Consider the following 24,690-nt stretch of genomic DNA (forward strand, 5'->3'; position numbering starts at 1 on the left):
GGGACAAGCGGTATAGTGGATGGATGGACTGTATTTTATTTCTTTAGAATTGGGCAATTGTGCAAGGAGCCAATCATTGGGTTTCCAGTGCGCATGCGTAATGTTCCCACCAGGGGGCGCCAACAAATCCTTCCTTTACTTTTGTTTACCTCCCCCCACAGTCAAACGTGACTTGAGACCCCCCCAAAGCTCCTTCCTGCACGTGCGTGTTTGTTTGCGCGTGCCCGTGTGGTGCATTCCAATTGAGGGGGAGCGAGTGGGCGGTATGTGCACAAAGGAAATCATTGGACCTCGTGCACGTGGCCGGTCGCTCACCTCCATGTTTCTGTGCGCCAGTAAGCTTTGAACCAAATTCTTGATTACCTCCCGCCGGGAAAGCGACGTCCTGTTCTGTTGCGTGCGCGTGCGTGTGTGCGGTCATGAAGTCATCCTTGTGGAGGAGTTAAAACTTTCTTTGAGGGCTGGGGGGGGGGGGGCACTTCTTCTCAAAGGAGTCCTGCGTGCAAAGCGAGCGAGACATGGCTGCGCTTTTTCTGCGACTTTTGGGGGTCGTGCTCCTCGTAGAGGTGGCCCACGGCCGAGAAGCTCTCACGGCAGGGACCACCGAGTTCCTACAAGACATCCTGCGCTTCTTCGGCCACAACGAGTCCATGCCCGCGCGCAACCTGGAGGAGCTCCTGCACATCGTCGCCGCCCGCAGGCTCCAGGACGTCACCGACGACGGCAACCCGCTCCACGAACGCAAAGTAAGGGAACCCAGCGGATAGTTTATTAGGTACACGCTATGCATTCGTGCGACAATTATATTATTTTTAGTGCTCCTAATATTTCGATAAAAGGGGCAAATATTAGGAGCAGCTCTCACATGTCACGTGTCACTCAGTGTGAAGAGTGCATCCATATTTTATCTAGAATGTGTACACATGTTGTTTATGTATGTGTGCGTAATTATTAGGTAATATATGTATACATGTGTGTGTGTGTGTGTGTATGTGTGTGTGTGTGTATATATAATTTATTTTATTTATTTTTTATTTTTTTGCTCCAGTAACATTGCATGTTGGTCTGTTTGCGGCCGTGGCTTTTAGTGCCTGTCGGCCCAGCAGATCTTGTCCTACTTTGGCTTTCCCAACGTCAGCCGGCTGAGCACTGGACATCTGGAGGCCATTTGCCCCGCCGTATTGACCCAGGTGCTCGTGCCCTCCTGTCCCAACACCGCCCCCGAGATCAGCACACCGTCACCGCCGCCTGCACTCCACTACTCAGGTCAGTCCAAAAGAAAATGAACCCCACAATGAGCGATAACCCCACAACAGGAAATTTGCTAGCTCAGCTGTAAACAAACAAAACACATGTTCAAGGGTACAAAACAAATGGGAAATAAATCATTTCGTAATGAAATTTGCAAAGTTAAAAAAATATATAAGTTTTTTTGCCATAGGAAACCCAAATTTACAAAATAAAATAATAATACAATTTTTTTAAATCTAGTGGCTAATTCCTGGCTTGTTGTGACATAATTGTGATTATAAAAATCAGCTTGCTGGCCGCGAGAGACTTGCTGAGGTTCTGATCTCGCTCTCACACGCTGCTTGTGTGTGTGCATGTGTGTGTGTGTGTTGGATTGAGCGAGTTCCTCTGACGAAGCCTGTCGAAAAAGCCTGAGTCAGCTCCATTTATTAGCTCCAATATTTATCAGCAGGGTGTTATTAGCTAGAAATTAATAACTCACCACTCTGTCAAATGTACTGTACCACACTAGAATGCACACTTCACTGTGTGTGTTTGTGTGTATGTATGTGTGTGTATATATATATCTATATATCTATATATATATATATATATATATATCCATCCATCCATCTTCTGAACCGCTTAGTCCCCACGGGCTGGAGGTGGAATCGAACCCGCACCCTCCTAACTGTGAGGCGGACAGCACGAGCCGCTATATATATATATATATATATATATATATATATATATATATATATATATATATATATATATATATATATATATATATATATATATCCATCCATCCATTTTCTGAACCGCTTAGTCCCCACGGAGCCTATCCTAGCCGTCATTTTGGAGTCTTCAATCGGCCTAGCAAGCATGTTTTTGGAATGTGGGAGGAAACCGGAGTGCCCGGAGAAAACCCACGCGGGCCCGGGGAGAACATGCAAACTCCACACAGGGAGGGCCGGAGGTGGAATCGAACCCGCACCCTCCTAACTGTGAGTTAGGAGATCGCAGATTTCGATCTCATCGCAGATTTTTACCCCCAAAACAATAATCAAAAATTCTAAAATTAAAATTCTAAATTGAAGAATTATGGCACGAAGGTTGCCTGAACGCCAGCAGAAGGCAGGGAGTGCCCAAACAATTGCAGTACGTACACTTGTGTCTTTTTATAAAAAAAGTTGTCATATTAATAAGAGTTCTAAAAACACATTTACAGTATTGTACCTTGTTATAAAAAATGGTTATAATAATAAAAGAGACACACACACGCACACACGTATTATATTTATATTATTTATACATTATTTTCTGTATGTCATTTACACTATTAATTAATTAATTTATTTATTTATTATTTATTTTGTATTATAATTTATTAATTTTATTTATATGTTTGAAACTATTATTCAATGTTCTAATGACAACATATGCCCTTATATGGTTTAATATACATTTATTGATACACAAAAAATGTATGGATGTTAAAAATGAGAGGGTGTGTATATATGGGTGTATATATATATATATATATATATATATATATGTATGTGTGTGTGTGTGTGGTTGTGTGTGTAAATGACATTGTGATTTTGTGCAGTTTGGGGTTGGGGCTTCCTGTCGGTGACAGTAATTAACCTGGCGGCGCTGCTGGGCCTGCTGCTCATCCCGTTGACGGGCAAATCGTACTTCCCCAAAGTTTTGACCTACTTCATCGGCCTGGCCATTGGGACGCTCTTCTCCAACGCTGTGCTGCAGCTCATCCCGGAGGTGAGCCGCCTTTCCAAATCGTGAGAGGGTCCTTGCTTGTGCGTTGATCTTCAATCTCTGTCATCATCGTCGTCGAGGCCTTGGGTTTCGATCCGAAATTGGACAACTACGTTTCCAACGCCATCGGCATCTTTGGAGGCTTTTACCTTCTCTTCGTGGTGGAGAGGATCCTCACCATGGCGCTGCGCGTCGAGCACCAGGTCCGATTTTTTGCACGCCTCTTAGGGTGTTAGCATGTAGCTAAAAACTGTCATCCTTCCCTTTAGCTCTTTTTTCTCACATCTTCTGGGTCCTTCCTTGCTTCCTTTTTCCTTCCTCTTTTGTCCTTCCTTCATTTTATTGTTATTTCTCTTCTGTCCTTCATTTTCTCTTTTGACATCCTCTCATCCTCACGTTTATCTTCCTTCAGCCCGTCTTAATTCTTTATCATTTTTTTCCTTGGTTTCTTATTTCATTCTTCCTTTCCTCCTCTCATCCTTATCTCCTCCTCCCTTTGGGTTTTCGTCACTTCATCTTGCTTTCACATCCTGCCTTCATCTTGTTCATCAAGCCTTCCTTCTTCCTTCCATGCTTGCCTACTCACTTTTGTTCTTCCGTTGTCTCCGTCAGCACGGCCCGTCGCACTTCGGCTCGGCCGATGACTCGCTGCCCAATGGCGACCCCAGCTTGAAGAAGGACTCCAGCCTAGTTTTGACGAGTATCAGCAGCATCAACACAGCCGAGCGCAGTAGCGTCAGCTCCGAACGCACCAACACCAACATCATCCCCGAGCAGGTGAGCGACTCGGCAAACCGTATGGTGGACAAGAACCACGTCAATGCACTTGCACACGAAAAGCTTCTCTTTGTGTCACATGTGCCATCAAATTAGCAGCCTCAAATCTGGTAATAAAAAAAGGAACACAGCGGTGCCTTGCAGTGGCAGTCCGCTCAGAGTCAGCAGCACATTTTGAACAGATCTTCAACAAAGAAGCTTTGAGATGTGTAATGCCGCTCCCAGTAGCCAAACTGAATGTAAAACAAACGCATCGCTTTGCATTAGGGAAGCCAGCTTGCCTAAATACTAATACGATGCGAAACAGTATTGACATGCTAACTGTTAGCATCAGAAGTTTTGCCCTCAAATGGGAAAGCAAAACATGTAGACATATTATAACAACAGTGAGAAGTGTATATTCTCAGTCTTTTATGAAACAGTTCTCATTTTACAGCATCTTGCTATAAATTATTAGTCGTTGAAGAAGTCTGTCTTGGTTGGCGTACTGTCACCTGGTGGCCAAGGTGGGCACACCAGAAGATACAATGAATTGGATTGCAACATGAAATCATGATGCAACTTTTCATTTATTACATTCTAGTTCTATAAAGTGCAACATTCTCGGGTGCTGTTTGACACACTTTTAATCGCGTCCTATTTTTAGCGTCACGACATCTGACCGCGACGATCTGCACTGTGAGTGATGTGGTGAAGCTGTGCACTTTGTCCGCCACCTAAACACCTAATGAGTGCTTTTGATCTTATCAATTATATAGTTAGTCATCATTATTTACTGGATGTGCTCATCGACGTCGTTATCGCGGACGCGCCCGCCGCCAACCACACGTTGGACTGCGTTCAAGTCACATAATCAAAAAAGAGAGCAAGATTTGTGATGCGGTTGAGGTTAACGTTTAACCAGCCAGCAAACAAGAGCGAAGCAAACAAAGCAGAAGGACGAAGGAGGTCCTTCCCCCTCCTGGTCAAAGGCAGAGTTGTCCGGCCGGAGCACAAACGACGTCTTGTGCCAGTGGGCACACATTTGCCATTGTGAGGTGGCCAAGGCTGCCGATGGGTGTCCGTTCTCACCTTGACATCAACATTCCTCAAGGGCGCTTTTCCTCAAACACTCGTTTGCTTAAGTTCGGGCTGGAAATTTCTTGAGAGCCCAACTTGTCAAAGAGTAATTGCTGTTCAAAAAATACGTAATAGATTACGGACACAATACATTAGTGGTATATTTTTAAAATATTAACAACATAAATGTCAGGCGCAGAGCAGGGAGAGGACTCGAATGCAGAGATTCCAAAGTTCAACAAAGTGTTTATTGTCTCCACTGATGGTCGAACAAAAAACGCCTCACGAGGAGGGAAAAAAGGGGAAACTAAGGCGCCTCGAACCAAGGGAGAAAAAGGAGAAATCAAAGCGCCTCGAACCGAGGGAAATACAAAAACAAGATAGCGATGTAACCAAGTTAACATCGGTGATCAAAAACGTTCAAACAAGGCTTCTACGTGGACTCAAGGGTTTCGTGATCGCTAGTGTTCTCAGCAAGGCAAGACGCATTGGCACTGGATACTAGGAAAGACGCGGGTTATATGGACACAGGAGGGGAACACAGGTGAAGACAGTTGGTCATTGACGCAGGTGCACACACTTGGAATCAGGGGATCACGTGACCCGAGGCACAGGGGAAGCACACACTGACTGGAACGAGAGGAAAATCACACAATAAAACAGGAAATGATCCGGACGACACACGACAGCATGACAATAAAATCATAAATACCGTATTTGCCGGTGTATTGGTCGACCTTTTTCGATCCAAAATCGACCGAAAAAAATCGACCTCGACTTATACACCGAGTCATAAAATTTTAATAGAAAGAACTGCAATTTTTTTTTTCTTTCCCTGTTGCATGACTTGCAGGCGCCGAGCCGGGCGTGCTGCTGCCTGAGCGGCCAGCGTCTGTCCAAGGTCAAGACTGTGGCATGGATGATCACGCTGAGCGACGCGGTGCACAACTTCATCGACGGCCTGGCCATCGGCGCCTCCTTCACCGTCTCCACGCTGGCCGGCTTCAGCACGTCCACCGCCATCGTCTGCGAGGAGTTCCCCCATGAGCTTGGTACTCATGAAAACAAATATGTCATTTTTTTATGTTTCCCATTCATGGCAACAAAATCAGAATTTAAAAGTATCTTTCAACACTTGATTTTTGACTGACATCTGGTGGCAGCTTGTAAAAATGCATCAAGTGTGACACGATGATGATAATGTGGTTGTTGCTGTCCAGGCGATTTTGTGATCCTGCTGAACTCGGGCATGAGCGTGCCCCAGGCCATCTTCTTCAACCTGCTGTCAGCGCTGGCGTGCTACGTGGGCCTGGTCTTTGGTATCCTGCTGGGCACGAACTTTGCCCCAAACGCCATCTTCGCTATTGCCGGCGGCATGTTCCTATACATTGCACTGGCTGACATGGTACAATGAGTGCATCTTATCAAAGACACTGTTAAAAAAAAAGAAAAAAACACAGACACGGCACTTACTGAAAGAAAAAAAAAAGGCCTATCGCTTGTCTTTATCAACATTTTATCAACACTATTGTGATAACTTGAACCCTATGTAATGCCCTGACCCTACAGTTGAAGAACAGTTGGGTCAAAACAACTCAATTTGGGTCCAAAAATGCATCCAAAGTGTTCTCAAGCATTTGGCCGAGTATTTGGCTGCATATTTTTGCCTCGAATAATAACGCAAGACTTTCTACGGCTTAGTTTCCCGAGATGGACGCCATCGCCCGGGAACAGAAGAACACCTCCTCCAAGATGGTCTTCTTCCTGATCCAGAACGCCGGGCTGCTCAGTGGCTTCACCATCATCCTGCTCATCACCATTTTTGCCCGAGACATCAACCTGGGATGACGGCCGGAAGGATTTCAAAACGTTTTGTGCAAGCAAAATCAAATGAACTTCACACACAATAGGAATTTATTTTTTATTCATGAAATCTCCTCTGATTTGTCTTAGAGACAGCCATTCATTATTTTTTTTCCCCCTTAAAAGACATTGTGGTTGGTGCTGGACGATATGCTTTTTATTTTTCACCCCAGTTTTTGTGTGCGTGTTACGTGTTTTTTTGTCTTTACTTTGTTGTAAAATCAAACTTAATTTTAGGAACGTTGTTTAAATGACGCTGATTTCTAATTTAGGTTTCAGAAGGTTTATAAAGCTTTGCTCAGGTTTATTCCGATTACATTGAACAAATGTGTGTGAATCGGACTTTGATGGAAAGAAATATAAATGCAAAAACCTAAGGCCTATTTTGAATACTGTAAATACATGTCATGATTTGTGTAATGGCGCTTTAAAATGTTTACCTTTTTGATTTCTTTACATTCTGACATTTAAAGTGTTTTTATGAAATTTTAAATTTGAAGAATGATTAACTTATTTCAAGTAGAAATTTTAAATGTTTCACTGTGGACATTGATGTCCTTTTGTTTCTGGACGAATGAACATATTGCTGCTGAAAATGAAATAGAGACATAATTAGTTAATTTTGTCTTAATTTTTATAAATTTGAAATGGACTAAAAATGTTGCCCTTTGTTTCTGTGTGAATAAAATTTTTTGTTAGCTAATAGGTGTTAATACAATAAATTCATTATGTGTAACTAATGGAAAAAACATCGAAATAGTGTAATATATGCAAATGTGACCCTTCAAAATAAGTTAAACAATGCAATAATTGGTTATTCAAAAACATAAAAAACGTACACCAGTTAAATAAATGATCAAAAATATTGAACCAAGTGAAAAATGTAGTGCTTAAAATTATTATACAAAATAAATATGACTGCCGGTTGTATCGTTGTAGAAATAACTCGGAGTTTTGTTTTTCCCATTTTTATCCTATACCCAGAATGCCTCAAGGTTGTAGAGAGCAATGAGTGCGACTTTCATTGCGCATTCAGATTTGCGGTTTTAGTTGCGTTTCTGCTGAATATTTCACACACTTCTTGTCCACGTACAGGTATGTTGGGTTTCTTTCTCTTTGTTTTCTCGTCCTCTCCGCAATGCCATAATGTGGGGGCACGTTTGATGTGTTTACCTAGCATCTATGCTAGCTAGCTAAGGATCTTGCCAGAAACGCTTAAGTTAATCCTAAAGCAGTTTTGCGAGCAATTTCATCACAAACGTTACTGGTTTCGTGGAAAACGGCGATTGTAAGTTGGCATATCATGCAAGACATTAAATGCTGTCTGTTTATCTAACAATGGAATTTGTTCTTCACGTGTTTTTTGCCCTGAGGTCATAGGGTTGTTTGTACTTGTACGAGTCAGCAATCCTGTGGTGGAAATTAAGAAAACAGCGTGTTTGGTTTGTGCCTGCAAGATTGGACGATATGCTCAAAACAGCAAATTCCCCCCGGACATTTTTTAGGGCTCAAAAGACGGACATGTGCTAGAAAAAGAGGACGTCTGGTCACCCTACTTAATACCAAACAAGCTTTGAACGTTTTTCTTTTTTAATGTTGTCTGAGAGACAATCTTTGTATGTCAGGGAGAAGCTAAATTTAGTCTGGGTTGTTAGCAAAGGTTCTGGTTAGGCTTTGCTGTTTGTGCATTTCCATTGCATATTTTTTCCCCAAATCAAGTCATTGTTACGTCATTTGTTTTGAGAAAGTTAATATTTGAAAGCATAAACAAAATTTCATGCCACATTTTTGCTAGCTGGATTTGTGGAAGCACTCTGTCTCTAACCTCCAGGAATAGAGAACAGTGAACGTTTGCTTTGGGACCGAAATAAGACAACAAGATGTTAATGAAAAGAATTAAAATGTGTATTAAAATAATACAATAAAAAGAAAAGAATGAATCGTTATTAATGCCCCAAAAATAAAATAAATAAATTTCACACTCATAGAAATATGAGTTATTATTCAATTGAATAATTGATAACTCTGTAGTAGCTGCATCTAATTTGCCTCCTCCTTTTTCTGCAGCTGAGCGTCGCAATGTCCGACGTGGAGATCCGCGAGTACCGCGATGGCGACGCTTCTACGGTGCGAGAGATCTTCTCGCTGGGCATGAGCGAACACGTGCCGGCGTCCTTCGTGCATATACTCAAGCAGCCGCTGAGTCAGATGCTGCTGATGTGCACCTTCTGCACCCTGCTGGCCAGCTCTAAGTCCTTCATGCTGCCCGTTCTCGCCGTCACGCTGCTGTTGGCCGCTGCCCGACAAATGCTGGTGCATAAGTTCAACACCTATATCGACAATTGCTGCAGCACAGGTGTCAAACTCGAGGCCCGCCTCGTATATTATTACAATATTATTTATTGCATTTTATTCTGAGTGGGGACTGACTATACTGCCCCCGGTGGCCAAGGTTGGTACACAAATAAAGAGCATCATAATAACATGACATGACACTTATCCCACAGACCTCAGCACCATCGGCGAGACCTACATGGCCCCCAGGGACGCTTGCTTTTGGGTGGCCGAAAGTGAGGGCCGCGTGGTGGGCATGGTGGCCTGCCTGCCCAGGAACGGCGACCCCGACTGCCTGGAGCTGAAGCGTATGTCGGTGCGGCGCAGCCACCGCCGCATGGGCATGGCCAAAAAGCTGTGCCGGACAGTGGTGGAATTCACGCGCGACAGAGGCTTCGCTTCCGTGGTCCTGATCACATCGGTGGTTCAGACGGACGCGCAGAAGCTGTACGAAGGCATGGGCTTCCGCAAGGTGCGAGAGTTTTTGGAGCCCGACGTCACCGCCAAGCTCTCAAACTTCTTGCTCCTTGAGTACAGACTGGACCTGTGCAAAGACGGCACGGAAAAGTGAAAAAGTGCACATTCCAGGTCTACTTTTGTTGTAAACTTTTTATGCTGAAATTCATGTGTATTTCAGACATAAGTAGAAGGAAAATGAGAAAAAAAATCGTCAGATGTAAGCTTGCAAAAATCACAGCACCAATCTTCCCAACCGCTTACCTATTTATCAAATCAATATATTTTTTTTAATAATGAATTGGTTAGATCCCAGGTGTCTGAGCCCCAACTGGCCCATCCATCCCTGTTATTTTATGTGGACTGCCAAAGCAAATTATGTGCATTGACTTGATATTCCTTGCCAAAATACCCAAATCGTCTTCACTTTTAAAAACATTGAAATATTGCAAGCGTTTTTTTGGTTCTACCCCCCCCCCTCCTTTTTTTTAAATTAAAAGTAATCGTATTTGAACAAAGTTTTTATTGGTCTCTGATGTTATTTTATTTGGTACATTACATTTTATCCAATCGGTATGTCATCTCTATTTGAACACTAGATGGCAGTATTGCACTTCAAAGGAATGGTGACAAAAACAGCACAGTTTAATTTCACAACGGATTGTTTTATTGAAAACTCAAAAATGATGTCCATGTTTATGCTGCGGATGAAGCGATTCTGAAAAAAATAGGAGGCAGCCAGAGGACTTCGTATTGTTCGGCAAGATTCTGCCCCCCCCCAGAAAAAAAGTACCTTTTTAAATAAGGTGTTAAAATTTGTGCGGAAATGCTCAAGAAGGTTGACGATGATTCCCCCTCCCCAAAAAAGAGGACGACCAACAAATGAGACAAAACGTAGATGGTCTGAATACTGCAAAAACGACCGCGACGACCCCGACTCAACTGTTTTGCCGTTACCGTTTGTGCTGGGTGGTCGACACCTCGATAGTCATTTTTGCCGCCTTTGATTGGCCGTGCTTTTGATGACCGGCTGCAAAAAAAATTGTGTTGCATTTACCAGCGTGACATCAGACAGAATCTCCACATAAAACACTTTTTACAAAATATCACTCATTCACAGTCAATGTATAACATTCTCATGCTCAGATATGTGGCTGCTCAATCGGAGTAATCAATCAAGGCGCCTCGATCACGTCCTTCAAATACCCCCCCCCCCCCTACACACTACAAACCAACTCGAGCGGAAACCAAAAATCTTGGCCTCAAGTTTTCTCTTACAGTAGATTTCTGCTACAGGAGATTGATAAAAAATATGATAAGTTAAATAAATAAGAAACTGCTACCCAAAATTAACTTTTGAGTTTTGTTGTCATTGAAAAAGTGCTGCGAGGCCGCACACCAGAGGCAAAATAAATAAGTCCCCACTGAGCAAAAACCCAAAATGCGGTCATTATTTACAGAGCCCTCATCTGAGCGAACAGCGACAAAGTCACACGGCGCCGTCGGCAAACAGCGTAGCTGTGTGACGGCAAAGAAAAAAATAACGCGTGACGAAGACGGGGAACGACCATTCCGTGAGGTGGCAACCGAGTTTAGTCGGGAAGCGCGTGCACAAAGAGTTAAAAATCAATCAGATAAAGGAAGGGGGAGGGGCGGAGCGGGGCAGGGCAGCAGGACGGTGTTCAGTATTCATCCTGGTCCAGGTGGGCTTGTTCGTCAAGTTCTTCATCTTCCGGAGGCGCAAAGCCCTCCTGGAACACACAAGGAGCACAGTGATCAAAATATAACAATGACACCCTCCACCCCTCCCAAAAAAAAAAGGTCGCCAGTTTAGAGCATTCTGACTCTAAACACCGATTGGTTTTGATGGCAAAATAATGTATAGACAAATATCACCCTTTTAACAATTTCACATTTGACAAGCTTTAAAACGTTGCTTGCCATTTAGTAGTTGTGTGTCTGTGTGTGTGCGTGATGATGTCACAAGCTGCTCAAGACGTTCAAATTTCCAAACAATGGCCATTTGAGCATTTTTAACATGTTAGTGTGGCGCACCTCTGTGGCGTAAAGGATGTCGATTATCCTGCTGAGCACCGGGTTACTCTCGCTTTCGTGCTCCTGGCAGATGAGCTCGATGTCTCGTAGTTTACTGAAATAAAAGTCTCTCTCCTTCTCAAGGCCGTCCACTGTCAACTTCAACTCCATCAGCTGCACCAAAAGGGAAGACCAAAATAAAAACGGTAGCGACAAGACGGAAATGCCCAAGTACTGTGCTCTCCGGCTCGGGGTTCGACCTGCTGATTGAGCTCCGTGATCTCCGCGTCGCTGCCACCGTTCCGAGACAGGGTGGGGTTCTTCCTCAAGGCCGGGGTGGTGTGTTGGACCCTCTGCGGCGTCGGCATGTTTTTGGGCACCGTCGGAGACGTCCTCTGCGGTCCTGATGGCAGTCAGAACACGGTCGAGGCCCGGTTGGCATTTGATCTGAACTTGTTTTGTATTTGTACACATACGACGCCACCTTCGTGTTTGGATGGATTTGGGATCACAGACAAGACCCGAAGACCAGCAATGACAAATAACATTTCAAAAAGAAAGCAGCTCAAGTTGCAAACCAAAAAGTCAAACAAGGCAATTTGCCAGAAAGATGTACTCAAGTCAGGCAAGTTTCAAGTGCTGTTAGTGCTTAAAGTGGCGCTCTAAGATTTGACTCCCGTCTTCATTCTTGGATCAGATGAAGTTCATTCAGCTGGTTGGCATTCTTTGCGATGATCGGTTGACCGCCCTAAGGAAGCGGTACCGGTCAGCGTAAAGTGCGATTAGCAAAAATAAAAATTGACGGCCATTCACGGCTTGCAAAGCCCAGCAAAGACCGTGCAGTAATGGACCCAAAAAGTGGTTCTGGTTACCTGGAGTTCTCTTTGCTTTGTGGCTAAAGTGATCACCTGGGTTGAGGGCAGGGGCCACATCCTGCCCCTGTCTGGCCAGCATCGGGTCGTATTCCTTGCCGTCGTAGTTGGCGTCAAAGAACTTCTTGAACCACTGCACAAACTCAAAGTTGTCCTGAAATTTGCCCTTTACCAGCTTTTCCACCGGAATAATCTACAGGAGCACAAAAAGATGAGCTCAAAACAAAAAGCGGAACGTGAGGTGAAGCGTGTCGATGAAGCGAGTCGGACCTTGTCGACGCTCATCCGTTTGAAGGCCGCTTGGAGAACTTTGAAGTTGTGTATAAATTCGTGCTCCAGTTTGGCTTGAAACTTGACCTTCTTGAGCAGGATGCAGCCGGGGAACAACATGTCCATGAACTGGCAGTACGCCGCCCCTGCAAAAAAAAAAAAAAGCAACCGTTTGCCACCGCTGCTGTGAGTACCTCCGCCAATCCCGTCTTACCTGAGCAGAGCTGTTCGATTTTGGTGTAGGTGAGCTGCAAGGAATCGTTGACCCACGCCAGCATGTCATGGCGACTCAGGTTGTCAATGGAGACAGACGTGGCGTACACATTCACTGCCATCCCCGACCTGAAAACAAAGCACGTTGCTGAAAAGTCCTTCCATTAGCGTGCCACATGAAACACCTCGTCAAGCATGAGATCCTGTTGTCGTGGAAACACCGTGGTGATTCTTGAGCGTCTTAACGGGCGAGGAGTCGTTGGCTCTGTCGCTAATCCGCACGTGTGCGGCAGGGGTGCGTTTGTGAGCATAATCCCTTCGGAGTCTTACACAAACACTTAAGCGTGTGCGTGCGTGTGAGATCAAACATCTGGCAGCATCAGCCTTCTCAATGCTCACTTTACCTGAGCCCTCGGGACAAGTGATGTCATATTCAGCCGGCAGCAAGTGGCAAAATGCGTTTTTAAATGGACAAGAAAATAATGACCGTCAAATTATTTAGAGACAAAAAGTGACTGACTGAAAATGGCTAATCCACCAATCTCAAAGGATTGGTATCAGCAGCCCCCAAGAGCACCCAATACCTAAAAATTAGTCAATACAAATAACTGGTGTCAATAATCGCCCATCCCTTCAAAAGATGTTTGAATATTCTTAATTTAACCAATATATACACATAAATACGTCTTCATAAGCATCACTGTATACAATATAGTTATTGGTGCAAGCTGCGATCACTGTAACGTCTCATGCGTTTCATAGTAATAAACCAACGGCAACACTTCGTTGAATAACACAGTAAACCACCATTTACGGAAAGTAAGTTCTTCAATTTCTTTTCCTTCTGGCTGAAAATAAGCAATGAAGTGAATGAGATTTTTTTTTATATTCTAGATATCGATGATGGTGCTGAGGGAGTGCGTTTGTCCTCCGTCGATCAGCCGCCGGCAGGGCCTCGTTAACCGGGGGATGACTGCACCAACATCCGGGGTGTGAAACGCCCAAGGCCGGCCAGACAACAAAAAAGGGCGGAGGTCTGCTTGTCATTCTTATTCGGGGGGGAATGTTTTTGTCTCGCAGCCTCGACAAAAAGGGCTTGACTGCCGCTTTCGACAAGGCCTCCTCCCTCCGCACATACCTCCGCACTGCCGATCGCTCCACGCTTAAACATCATCATTCCAAATGAGGAAGAAAAGATGCGAGCAGGGGTGGCTGCAATTACCCTCTCTTACTTACTGCGTTCCGGTTTCTGTCCGTTGTCGTCGTGGTACCGTGAAAGCCTCCGCGGTGCGCTGTGCCTTCCTGCCTGAGTGCCCTGGTTGCTTTCCGGCCGCCCTCTGCTCTTCTCGCCGCTCGTTTCGGCTCGGCTACTGTCTGCTCGCTCCGCCTGCGACTGCGCATGCGCTGCCGCTCCACGCTGCTTTCAAGGGGTTGCTGATTAAAAATAGAACTTTGGCCGCTTTATGCCGTCGACACATGATGGGACTTGCGGTTGTTTTTCCCCCTCATCTGCCCCTCGTTCCACCTCCGAGGACAAATACGTTCATTATATTCCATGACAATCATCTGATAAGTGATTCAATCATGTTCAGTGAATGATGTGTGTCAGAAAAGTTCCAGGACAATCACGTTAGAATATACGAGCGATAGTGCAGAAGTTGCTTGAAATAAAATGAAGTCTAATGAAATACGATTTAAAAATACGAGCGAGAGTGCTGAAGTTTCTTAAAATAAAATGAAGTCAAATAAAATACCGTTCCAGTCTACTGAATTATATTAAATGTGAGTTTAAGTGCATCTGCATGGTTAATTGTTATTAATATTGTATTGTATTCATCATAATTCAATCTCATACATCGTGCACAACATACCAGAGCCCAGCAAGGAACTTCCTGCCTTTTCTCCTCTGAGGATTGCGTAACCACACGGCTGCCTATGCCGACAGGCTATGCAGTTAGACCAGGGGTGGGCAAACTTTTTGACTTGCGGGCCGAATTGGGTTCTAAATTTTGACCGGGGGGCTGAACCAGGGGCAGATGGATGTAGTGTTTGTGTGAAGTAATATAAACGACCTGTAAAGGTCATTGCATAAAAAGGTTTTGGCCTTTAGAAGGTAGTAAAGCATGGATATTCAAATAAAGTTTTTTGAAAAGAAATGCATTTATTAACAGCATTAAAAAAAAATCCCTAAAAAACTGCTATCAGTGATTCTCATAAAATACGACACTGTTATTATGAATAACAGTCTCCATCACTTCAGTGCCTGCAGGTCAGATTAATGAAAGATGTTTATCTTATGAGATCACATCAAACGGCAAACATTCTGACCAAATATATCATCTTGAAGAATCGGTGAAAGCATACATCCAAATAAAGTGGTAATCAAAACGGCAACACGGTGAGGGGCATCTGAAAATTAGAGCAGAGTTTTAACTCACAAACACCTGGTAACAGAGGTGAGGAAACGGGAAACACTTCCTTAAAGTAAGCCTTGAGAACTTTACAGGTTAAGATTAGTCACAAACAGGTGGTGCATCAATGTCCTTGAGCATCCTGCATTGTTTGAAAATGAGAATGGTCGCTTGTTTCAATCCCTGCTATTTGTACAGATCATATTCAAAATGCATTTTTTTACAACAAACTTGAAAGCCTCCCCTTCATTTTCAGTGGGAACAGTGTTGTTGGTCTCCCTTTTTTTGCTAGTGTGTCATAGTCTGGAGTAAAATTTGTTGTGGCAATTCTTAGGAGAGATCCGAGGTGTTGGTCCGTTTACCTAGATCTGTGACGGGTTGATGTTGATGTTCATGTGGCTGAACGTCACGTCGCGTACGTCGAGCCAAATTGGCCAGTCTTTTTAAACACTCGGCACTCAGTGTCCACCTTGCTTTTCCATGGGCGACTCATTTTAATGGAAGGATTCCAGGGGAAGGTTTGTGGGTGGCTTTAGCGTAAAACTGTATCCGAAAGCTCGGCACGCAAATTACAAGAATGCTGTCGTCACAACCCACGCTCTAAATTCGGCACTGATACAAATAGAGCGCGAGTGCGCCATTTCCGTACTACTGAGTACGTACACGCACTTGTGAGTGTGCACCGAGCTTTCTGACACGGCTTCCGGTAGTAAATGCACAGGCGAGTGGTTCCCCATCTACTGGGGAAACACAGTCATTGCAGGCAAAATGACCGAGAGAAAAAAAAAAAAAAAAAAAGTTTAATAATACAATTTATTTAGGGTTGGCGGGCCGGATTAAACGGTCCCGTGGGCCGGATGTAGCCCGCGGGCCGTAGTTTGCCCATACCTGAGTTAGACTGAACTGCTGTCTGTCTCTATGTCGCTGTTTAAGTGTTCAAACACTGTGGCTATATTAACTAATTTCTGTAGTTAAGTTGATGTATATAATCCCGAGTGTTTTTTGTCATCTGTCTGTAACGTCGTGTTATCCCAACGGAGGCAACGAACAATAGTTCTCCAGCCTTATGGCAGGTGGCGCTAGTGATCCCGGGATGCTTCATGCCCCCCTGTAGAATAAGTGATCTCCAGTTTAAATTTACAGTAAACAACTGAGGAGCAGTCGTCCACATGTTTCGTTTTACATTCGTTGTTTTTTCGTTTTTACATTTTGTTTTACAATGGAGAGTTACATATCCGAACTCAAACTGTTTTCAACTATGGATTTGTGGTCGAAGCAGGAGGTTATCACTAAAGGAAGACCAACTCCGGAGTTAAAAGGTTTGATTTGGACAACGGGACTTCGGAGCAGATCTTTTCAAACGGAGTGGTACGAACGAAAAGATTGGCTATGTGGATGTGCAACAAGAAACCGTCTTTTCTGCTTTCCCTGCCTGCTTTTCTCGGGCTCTGACAGCGTTTGGATTACCAATGGATATTCCGATTTAAAAAATTTGCCGAGGAGCCTATTCAGACATGAGCGGTCCGCCAGCCACATCCAAAGCCAGATCGAGCTGAAAACATTTGGGATGTCGGGGATCGATTTAGCTTTGGACGAGCAACGAAGACTGAACATCAGCATTCACAATGCAAAGGTGAAAGAGAACAGAGAAGTTTTAAAAGATCTCATCAATGCCACTTGCTTCCTCGCCAAACAGCAGCTAGCATTTCGTGGAAAATGTGGCAACCACGTGGAGCTCTTGCATGCCTTTGCCGAGAAAGATGAGAAATCCACTGTATTTTCTGGCTTGTCAAACAGTATACAAAATGATTTAATTGAAGCAGTTGGGGATGTCATTATAAATGACATTAAAAAGGAGATCAGTGCAGCTCCATTTGTTGCCATAGAGGTAGACAAGACCACTGATGTGACAAACCAAGCTCAGGTGTCGGTCATATTGCGCTATGTGGCTCTAACTGAAGCAGGCTGTGAGGTGAAGGAGGCGTTTTTGGGCTTTGATGACGTAAGTGAGGACAAACCTGCTCCTGCTCTCTCCGAGTATGTCCTGGGAGTGCTGGAGAGGTATGGCTGTGTTGAAAAGCTTGTAGCTCAGACCTATGATGGAGCAGCTGTAATGGCCTCAGAGCTTAATGGTGTGCAAGCTCAAATTAAAGAAAAAGTGCCCGAAGCCATGTTTACCCACTGTTATGCACACAAGCTGACCTCGGTGCTATTGCATTCGGCAAAGTGCATGCCCGAGTGTCGCACATTTTTTAAAACAGCTGAGGGACTAGCATCATTTTTCAGCAAGTCTACAAAGCGCACTCACTGGCTGGATGAAGTTGTTAAGCGCCGCTTACCCAGAGCCGATCCTATGAGATGGAACTCAAACTCCAGGCTGGTGCAGACTATAAGCATGCACCAAAATGATCTGCGCGCATTATTTAATGCCATTCAAGAAAACCCTGACAGCTGGGATAATGATACGCTGATGCTGGCAGAAGGATACGATCGGTGGCTGTCAAAATCATCCACATGCTTTCTCCTCATGACATACGAGGACATTTTCAATGAAACAAATGCACTTTACAGAGTGCTGCAGAACAAAGTAATGGACATTGAATACTGTCTTGCACGCATCCGCGACACCAATGAAGCTCTCGAGCGCATGAAACTGGAGTTTGACAGTTTCTATGACCAATTTGAGAGGAAATGCAACACACTTGGCCTAATAGAGAGTAGAAGCGAACAATCAGTCACAAATGAACGAAAACGATTGTTCTGTAACATTCTGGACAACATCAGCTGTCAAATGAAGGCTAGATTTGACCATTTTGGTGAGCTGGCTTTCTTTGGTTTGGTGGACTGTACAAAATTCCCAGAAATGTCCCTGAATTTTGATGATACGAAAATGCAGAGTCTGTCAAAATACGCCAAATTTTTTGACTTTGTGAACCTGAAGGCGGATCTCGTTGGACTGTACGGCTCACAAACGGTGAGAGACGAATGTAAATCTCCTGGACAACTTCTCAACTTTTTGGTCCAGAAGAAGCTCATTCAAGTAGTTCCCGAGGCGACAAAGTTACTTCAGCTCGTGATCACTGTTCCAGCTACGATGTCTTCCGTGGAGCTCTCATCCTCAGCGCTTAAGAGGCTGAAAACATACAGTCGGAACAGGACTGAGCAAGAACAACTTTCTTCCCTGGCAGTGATCTCCATTGAGACTGAGAGACTTTTAAAACTAAAGGAAGATGAGGACAACTTTTACAAACAAGTATTTGATGCTTTTGTCCAGAAGGAGCAGCGCATGGACTTTGTATATATATAAAGAACGATTGAAAACAAATTTTTGATTCCATGTGCTTTATTGAGTGTTTTTTACATGTGAAGACTGCTAATATAGGATTTTAATTAAAATACTTTTAATTAAATAATGAATAAGCTACTCTAGAGCAGTGTTCCCCAATCTTTTTTGTGAGACGGTTAGGTGTTGGACAAATTTTAATGGGGGGGGGGGCGTCAGTGTCTCCCCAGTCATGAACCTCACCGCACGTCACTACCAGAGCCTGATCACTCACACACATTCAAGCATGCAAGGAGAGATGCCACAGTGAACACACTGATTTATAAATTTATTGAAATTAATTAGATAGAAATAGGACCTATGACTAAAATAAACGGTTTAAAATCAAATTATTTTTAATAATTGAATAACATGGATACTTCAGTCTAATTCTTTCTACCTATTAAATCTAGCTCGGTAGACGGCGCTAATGAGCCTGAACGCTTGTTTCCAGCCTCTCATTCAACTCAAGACGACGAAGAAGAGGTAGCGCTAACTTTGCTAGCTTGCTAGACGTTCCCGACTGACCTCCGCCCGCTCCTGCCGCAAAATGGCTTGTATTCGTTCCCTGGGTGTTCTCTCCAAATTGACGCTAAGGAGATACGCCGCCGCACCAGGTAAAACACACCGGGATGTTTTGATGTTGTTAAATGTTTCTAACATATCTTTTGTCTAAGTTAACGTATGTAAGGGTGGCTGTCTTACTCAGTTGGACTAAAAGTGGGAACTGGTTCAAATGAAAGGCGTGCAAAGGCTAATGTATGAAATAACACAAGGTTGAGAGTCCTTAGTTAACCATATCACAGTCACCTTTCCCCCACTTTTAACATTGACATGCTTTTCAAAATTTGAATCGTGAATGAACTTGGGTTTAATGCTCATTATCAGTACTGCCAAGAAAAGACTGTTGAAATTGGACAATTATGCTGCAGATAATATAAATGAGGTGTCAGTTTGAATTATTTCTTTTTTTCATTTTGCTTTCGTTTAATGTTAGTCTCAAATTGCTATTGAATTGGCTCCGATTGGAAGTCTGGCATCTCGAATGTGGGTGAAGGGTCACCATGACACAGGGTTGGAGTGGGAGCGTATTGAGGTCGGCCATTCAAATCCTCTTGACGGCCATATGACAAAACGAATACTAAAATAAATAAATATTTATCATGCAGCAGTCCACATGTTTTCAAAGATACAGCGTTACTGTCCTAGTGTATTGGCATTCTTTTTGTTACTTTTCTGAACTATCTACTATTTGCTCGTTTTTTGTTTTACTACACAGGATCCTCCTTTCGAACCTTCTCAGTGGCCACCCCAATGCTAGGTATCACTTAACTGATAATACCTTCCTAATCAAAAACTTGGCAGATTTTCACTATTGTAAATAGTAAAGAATGACAGTTTAGTTCTCTAACAGTATGTTGTCTCCTTCTCTTTTAAGCCCGAACACACGTCAGCTATGAAGTCAAGGACGACGTTGCTGTGGTTCGAATCAATGACCCCAATTCCAAGGTAAAACACAATTATTTTTTGGGGGTGCCTTTAAAAGGCTATTTTTTTGCATATGGGAAATGTCTATGCACAGAAGTGTGCATCTGCCAATAATTCTTCTTTCATTCAGGTCAACACACTGTCGGTCCAAATGCAAAAGGAGCTGACGGAGGTGATGAACGAGGTGTGGGCCGACAATGCCGTGCAGAGCGCTGTCCTCATCTCCTCCAAGCCGGGATGCTTCATTGCAGGAGCGGATATCAAGTAAGACGGAACCTCCAAAGTCCAACATTCATAACAATGTTGGTTATTTTGCGGGAATGTCATCAATGACCACGTTTGGGCCGTAGTATGATCCAGAACTGCAGTAACGCCGAGGAGGTCACGACACTCTCGCAGGAAGGCCAGAGAATGTTTGAGAGGATCGAAAAGTCCCCAAAGCCCATCGTGGCCGCCATCAATGGCTCCTGCTTGGGAGGCGGCTTGGAGGTCAGCTGAGTGTCTTGCTGCCACACTTGAGTTTTTCCCCTTTTTATTTCACCTCTCAATGCTCTCCTTGTCAATCCAGTTTGCCATCGCCTGCCAGTACCGGGTCGCAACTAAAAGCAAGAAAACGGTGCTGGGTACGCCAGAAGTCATGCTGGGCCTTTTGCCGGGAGCCGGAGGCACGCAGAGACTGCCCAAAATGGTTGGTGCTGCGTTTTTTGTTTATTTTTTTTTATTGTATTTATTTATATTTGTTAAGGATGAATCCCAACTGTTGCTTTTGCTGCCTCCAGCTGGGTCTGCCCAGCGCCTTTGACATGATGCTGACGGGACGAAACATTCGAGCAGATAAAGCCAAAAAGATGGGCCTTGTCGACCAGCTCGTAGACACCCTCGGTAAGACAAAGACTTCCTTCACCTCGTGTCTTATTCGTCGAACATTGCCTAATAGTCCTCCTGAACAGGACCCGGTCTAAAGAGCCCCGAGGAGAGGACCATTGACTACCTGGAGGAGGTTGCCGTGGAATGTGCCAAGGGCATCGTGAGCAAGAAGATTCCTTTGCGCAAGGAGAAGGGCACGATGCAGAGTAGGTCACGGCCTTCCGTCCGCACACTACATGACGCCACTTGAACACTTCTGACCGTCTCCCCATCGGCAGAGATCCAAGACTACGTGATGGGCTTTGAGATAGTGCGCAAGCAGATTTACAAGACGGTCCACGGCAAAGTCATGAAACAGAGCAAGGGGCTTTATCCTGCCCCCCTCAAGATTATTGAAGTAAGTTCTTGTCCTGTTCATGAACATTTGACATGACCTGCAGGTGAACTCTTTGGTTTGTTGCTTCCAGTGTGTAAAAACCGGCATGGAGCAAGGTCCCGTTGCTGGATACCTGGCAGAGTCTCAGGTACAATTAGCCACTTGTGTGCGAGGAAAGCATTCTTGGCGCAGGTAACAACCTATTCGTTCTCTCCGTGTGTCGGCAGAACTTTGGGCACCTGGCCAAAACCACCGAGTCTGCGGCCCTCATCGGACTCTATCACGGTCAGGTGGCGTGCAAGAAAAACCGCTTTGGGAGCCCTGCAAAGGAAGTCAAGTGAGTCACTCTGCGGCCATCTTTGTAGTCCTCCGTTCAAGTTTGAACCGAATGGTTTCTCTTCCACTAGAATGCTGGGAATTTTGGGCGCTGGCCTGATGGGAGCAGGCATTGCCCAGGTGACGGTGGACAAAGGCGTGCACACCATCCTCAAGGACACCACAGAAGCTGGGCTGGCACGCGGCGAGCAGCAGGTGTACAAGGGGTGCGTTATTTTTGCAAGACTGTTCGGATTGGCCGTTTGTTTGAGGCCAGACAATGCAAACTCGGGGTTGGCAGATTATTTTTTTATAAATTTTGTCATGCCAAATTTCTTTCATTGTTAGGCTGAACGACAAGACCAAGAAGAGGAGCATCACGTCCTTTGAGAGGGACTCCATTTTGTCCAACCTGTCTGGCACGTTGGACTACAGCAGCTTCGAGAAGGCCGACATGGTGATCGAGGCCGTGTTTGAAGACCTCAAAGTCAAACATGCTGTCCTCAAGGAAGTGGAAGCTGTGAGTACAACTCATAAACGCAATGTATGCTTTTGATGAAATTCACATTCAAGCCGCAGACTATGCTGCAAACCCTTCATTGGAAAAAAAATCTTAGGTCTGTCTATTTGCATGATTCGGTGAGTGCTGCTTTTTTGGCTTGCAAATGAGTTGTTGCATTTAAACTCATCCACCCAGGTGGTTCCTCCTCACTGCATCTTTGCCACCAACACATCGGCTCTGCCCATCAAGGACATCGCCGCCGCCAGCAAGAGGCCTGACAAGGTTTGGAACAAAATTTTTTTTTTTTTTTTATTCGTGAGCAAGAGTTGTGAAAAACTAAAAACAATCTTCGTCATGGTCAGGTCATCGGCATGCACTACTTCTCCCCGGTGGACAAGATGCAGCTCCTAGAGATCATCACCACCGACAAAACCTCCAAGGACACCACGGCGTCGGCGGTGGCTGTGGGGCTCAAGCAGGGCAAAGTCATCATCGTGGTCGGGGTGAGGCTTTCTTGGACATATTTCAGGAGAATAAAAAAAAAAAGTGTGCAGCAATTACATGGAAGCGACTGTGTCTACAGGACGGACCAGGATTCTACACCACACGCTGTTTAGCGCCCATGTTGGCTGAAGCCGTGCGAGTGTTTCAGGTTTGTCGTATCGCGCTTTGCTCAAGTGCACCTCGAGATTTCAAGTTCAGGATAATCTCCAGTAGCAGTCAGGATTTTTCAATAGACTCGCAAAATGTTGAGCATGTTGGCCTCATCATGCGGTCGGTCGTCCGCAGGAAGGGGCGGACCCCAAGAAGCTGGACGCGCTCACCACCAGCTTTGGCTTCCCTGTGGGCGCTGCCACGCTCATCGACGAAGTCGGCATCGATGTGGCTGCCCACGTGGCTGAGGACCTGGGCAAGGCTTTCGGATCGCGCTTCGGCGGTGGCGACGTGCAAGTCCTGAAGACGCTGGTGGACATGGGATTCAAAGGTCAGTCATTCTTGACTTGAAAACGTTTTTTCAACTTGACTGTATTCTCAAAGGATGACTCATTTTCTCAAATTTGACTTTAATAACCAACTTTATATTTGTAGTTTTTGAGTTTTTGTTGAAAATAACTAATCTTGTAGCATTACAAATTTTGTTTAGAAAAGTAATTTTCTAAAAAAAAAAAGTACACAATTTATTCAATCAATTTTTAAAGTATCACACTAATAAATTATTCAGTTTTACTCATTTAGTTGTGGTCTATATAAAGTGGAACAGCAATGCTTTTGTCTGATTTTCAAAAATGTTATATTAATAAAGATTTTTTTTGTTTGTTTCTTTAGGTCGCAAGTCAGGAAAGGGTTGCTACGTGTACCAGCCAGGCCTGAAATCCAAAGACGTCAATCCGGAGATAGGGGAAATCCTGGAGAAATACAAAATTGCTCCCAACCCTGCTGTGTTAGTTCACGCTAGTTTTTTAATGAAATTACCGAGCTGCGGTTCTATTCTGAAAGCGTCTTCCCCTTCATTCCAAATCTTTATTTTTTTTCAGTTCGTCAGACTATGACGTCCAATACCGACTGGTTTCTCGCTTTGTCAACGAGGCGGTGTTGTGTTTACAAGAAGGCATCTTGAACAGCGCCCTGGAGGGAGACATCGGTGCCGTTTTCGGTTTGGGCTTCCCCCCCTGTCTTGGAGGTCAGACTTTATCTTATTCTGCTGCCACACCATGTATAAAGTGGACATATTTAAAAAAAATAAAAAATAAAAAATGTTCATGTTTATCACTTTCTGTAAATGCAGAAAGGAAACGTGTTTGTATTTGTAAATAATGAGAGTTCATGTCTCCATCCGGACTTTCAGGCCCGTTCCGCTTTGTCGACACCTTTGGAGCCGACAAGCTGGTGGAGAAGATGAGGAGGTATGAGGCGGTCTATGGGGATCACTTCACGCCGTGCCAGCTCCTCCTGGATCACGCCAGCGACTCCACAAAGAAATTTCACAAATGAACCGCTCGTTGCCTTTGGCCTGTCGCCGCTTAACACGAATGCAGTCGACCACATCAACAAGGTGCCTCACCACAAGAATTGGATGCTTTTCATTTTTACCAGATCAACACGTAGTCGGTGATATAGGTGCATTAAAATATTCCGAAAGAATATAATAATTCACGCTGGAATGTACCAGGATGGCAGGTAGTGTTTGTTTTGTACATTTAAAAAATGTTATGGGATTGATCATGTAAATGTAGGGCCTTAAATACATTTTGTTATTGAATCAAAGGCTTTTTATGTGTTTTTTATCCATCCATCCATTTTCTGAACCGCTTAGTCCCCACGGGGGTCGCGGGCGTGCTGGAGCCTATCCCACCCGTCATCGGGCAGTAGGCGGGGGACACCCTGAACTGGTTGCCAGCCAATCGCAGGGCACACAGAGACAAACAACCATTCGCACTCACACTCACACCTAGGGACAATTTGGAGTGATCAATCGGCCTACCAAGCATGTTTTTGGGATGTGGGAGGAAACCGGAGTGCCC

General features: G+C 44.4%; 5 protein-coding genes across 6 annotated transcripts; 4 read left to right on the plus strand and 1 right to left on the minus strand.

The window, feature by feature from the left end:
- The first annotated feature begins 133 nt into the window (after positions 1–133).
- On the plus strand, positions 134–7,201 carry slc39a8 (solute carrier family 39 member 8). Its single transcript, XM_049741251.2, has 8 exons — positions 134–746; positions 1,089–1,266; positions 2,843–3,012; positions 3,090–3,212; positions 3,622–3,786; positions 5,699–5,897; positions 6,066–6,250; positions 6,547–7,201. The coding sequence occupies exons 1-8, from the start codon at positions 519–521 to the stop codon at positions 6,691–6,693; spliced, it is 1,395 nt and encodes a 464-aa protein (XP_049597208.1). The 5' UTR covers positions 134–518; the 3' UTR covers positions 6,694–7,201.
- A 444-nt stretch (positions 7,202–7,645) lies between these two features.
- On the plus strand, positions 7,646–10,016 carry nat8 (N-acetyltransferase 8). The gene is made up of 3 exons (XM_049741255.2): positions 7,646–7,803; positions 8,776–9,064; positions 9,216–10,016. The coding sequence occupies exons 2-3, from the start codon at positions 8,788–8,790 to the stop codon at positions 9,611–9,613; spliced, it is 675 nt and encodes a 224-aa protein (XP_049597212.1). The 5' UTR covers positions 7,646–7,803; positions 8,776–8,787; the 3' UTR covers positions 9,614–10,016.
- Positions 10,017–10,142: 126 nt separating this feature from the next.
- Positions 10,143–14,347, minus strand: mapre3a (microtubule-associated protein, RP/EB family, member 3a). Of its 2 annotated transcripts, none has more exons than XM_049741253.2 (7): positions 14,124–14,347; positions 12,889–13,016; positions 12,675–12,820; positions 12,405–12,597; positions 11,793–11,935; positions 11,554–11,706; positions 10,143–11,249 (listed from the first exon to the last, which is right to left on the minus strand). In XM_049741253.2, exons 2-7 carry the CDS (start codon positions 13,007–13,009, stop codon positions 11,181–11,183), a joined length of 825 nt encoding a protein of 274 aa, XP_049597210.1. In that variant the 5' UTR covers positions 13,010–13,016; positions 14,124–14,347; the 3' UTR covers positions 10,143–11,180. The 2 variants fall into 2 exon arrangements, with proteins under 2 accessions (XP_049597210.1, XP_049597211.1); XM_049741254.2 differs by having other exon boundaries at positions 12,441–12,597; positions 14,124–14,326.
- A 2,056-nt stretch (positions 14,348–16,403) lies between these two features.
- Positions 16,404–18,623, plus strand: LOC125981280 (zinc finger MYM-type protein 1). The gene has a single exon (XM_049741244.2). It carries the CDS (start codon positions 16,518–16,520, stop codon positions 18,603–18,605), a length of 2,088 nt encoding a protein of 695 aa, XP_049597201.1. The 5' UTR covers positions 16,404–16,517; the 3' UTR covers positions 18,606–18,623.
- Positions 18,624–19,075: 452 nt separating this feature from the next.
- hadhab (hydroxyacyl-CoA dehydrogenase trifunctional multienzyme complex subunit alpha b) lies at positions 19,076–24,433 on the plus strand. The gene is made up of 20 exons (XM_049741242.1): positions 19,076–19,237; positions 19,900–19,941; positions 20,059–20,129; positions 20,239–20,372; positions 20,459–20,597; positions 20,677–20,796; positions 20,888–20,990; positions 21,059–21,181; positions 21,254–21,372; positions 21,443–21,499; positions 21,579–21,688; positions 21,759–21,893; positions 22,015–22,186; positions 22,364–22,450; positions 22,531–22,671; positions 22,752–22,820; positions 22,958–23,153; positions 23,495–23,609; positions 23,704–23,849; positions 24,015–24,433. The coding sequence occupies exons 1-20, from the start codon at positions 19,171–19,173 to the stop codon at positions 24,158–24,160; spliced, it is 2,292 nt and encodes a 763-aa protein (XP_049597199.1). The 5' UTR covers positions 19,076–19,170; the 3' UTR covers positions 24,161–24,433.
- Positions 24,434–24,690: the final 257 nt, after the last annotated feature.

Source organism: Syngnathus scovelli, chromosome 14 (genome assembly GCF_024217435.2).
Source record: "Syngnathus scovelli strain Florida chromosome 14, RoL_Ssco_1.2, whole genome shotgun sequence".
Taxonomy (NCBI): Eukaryota; Metazoa; Chordata; class Actinopteri; order Syngnathiformes; family Syngnathidae; genus Syngnathus; species Syngnathus scovelli.

What these genes read in the sequence shown, in the direction of transcription:
- mapre3a (XM_049741253.2), bottom strand. Translation starts at nt 13,009, where the DNA reads ATGGCAGTGAATGTGTACGCCACGTCTGTCTCCATTGACAACCTGAGT. An exon ending in AACGGATGAGCGTCGACAAG is followed by an intron (nt 12,598 to 12,674) that starts GTCCGACTCGCT and finishes GTGCTCCTGTAG; the next exon opens with ATTATTCCGGTGGAAAAGCT. An exon ending in TCACGGAGCTCAATCAGCAG is followed by an intron (nt 11,707 to 11,792) that starts GTCGAACCCCGA and finishes CTTTTGGTGCAG; the next exon opens with CTGATGGAGTTGAAGTTGAC.
- nat8 (XM_049741255.2), top strand. Translation starts at nt 8,788, where the DNA reads ATGTCCGACGTGGAGATCCGCGAGTACCGCGATGGCGACGCTTCTACG. An exon ending in CGACAATTGCTGCAGCACAG is followed by an intron (nt 9,065 to 9,215) that starts GTGTCAAACTCG and finishes CTTATCCCACAG; the next exon opens with ACCTCAGCACCATCGGCGAG.
- LOC125981280 (XM_049741244.2), top strand. Translation starts at nt 16,518, where the DNA reads ATGGAGAGTTACATATCCGAACTCAAACTGTTTTCAACTATGGATTTG.
- hadhab (XM_049741242.1), top strand. Translation starts at nt 19,171, where the DNA reads ATGGCTTGTATTCGTTCCCTGGGTGTTCTCTCCAAATTGACGCTAAGG. An exon ending in CCAGCTCGTAGACACCCTCG is followed by an intron (nt 20,991 to 21,058) that starts GTAAGACAAAGA and finishes CCTCCTGAACAG; the next exon opens with GACCCGGTCTAAAGAGCCCC. An exon ending in GGAGAAGGGCACGATGCAGA is followed by an intron (nt 21,182 to 21,253) that starts GTAGGTCACGGC and finishes CCCCATCGGCAG; the next exon opens with AGATCCAAGACTACGTGATG.
- slc39a8 (XM_049741251.2), top strand. Translation starts at nt 519, where the DNA reads ATGGCTGCGCTTTTTCTGCGACTTTTGGGGGTCGTGCTCCTCGTAGAG. An exon ending in CGCTGCGCGTCGAGCACCAG is followed by an intron (nt 3,213 to 3,621) that starts GTCCGATTTTTT and finishes TGTCTCCGTCAG; the next exon opens with CACGGCCCGTCGCACTTCGG. An exon ending in CCAACATCATCCCCGAGCAG is followed by an intron (nt 3,787 to 5,698) that starts GTGAGCGACTCG and finishes CATGACTTGCAG; the next exon opens with GCGCCGAGCCGGGCGTGCTG.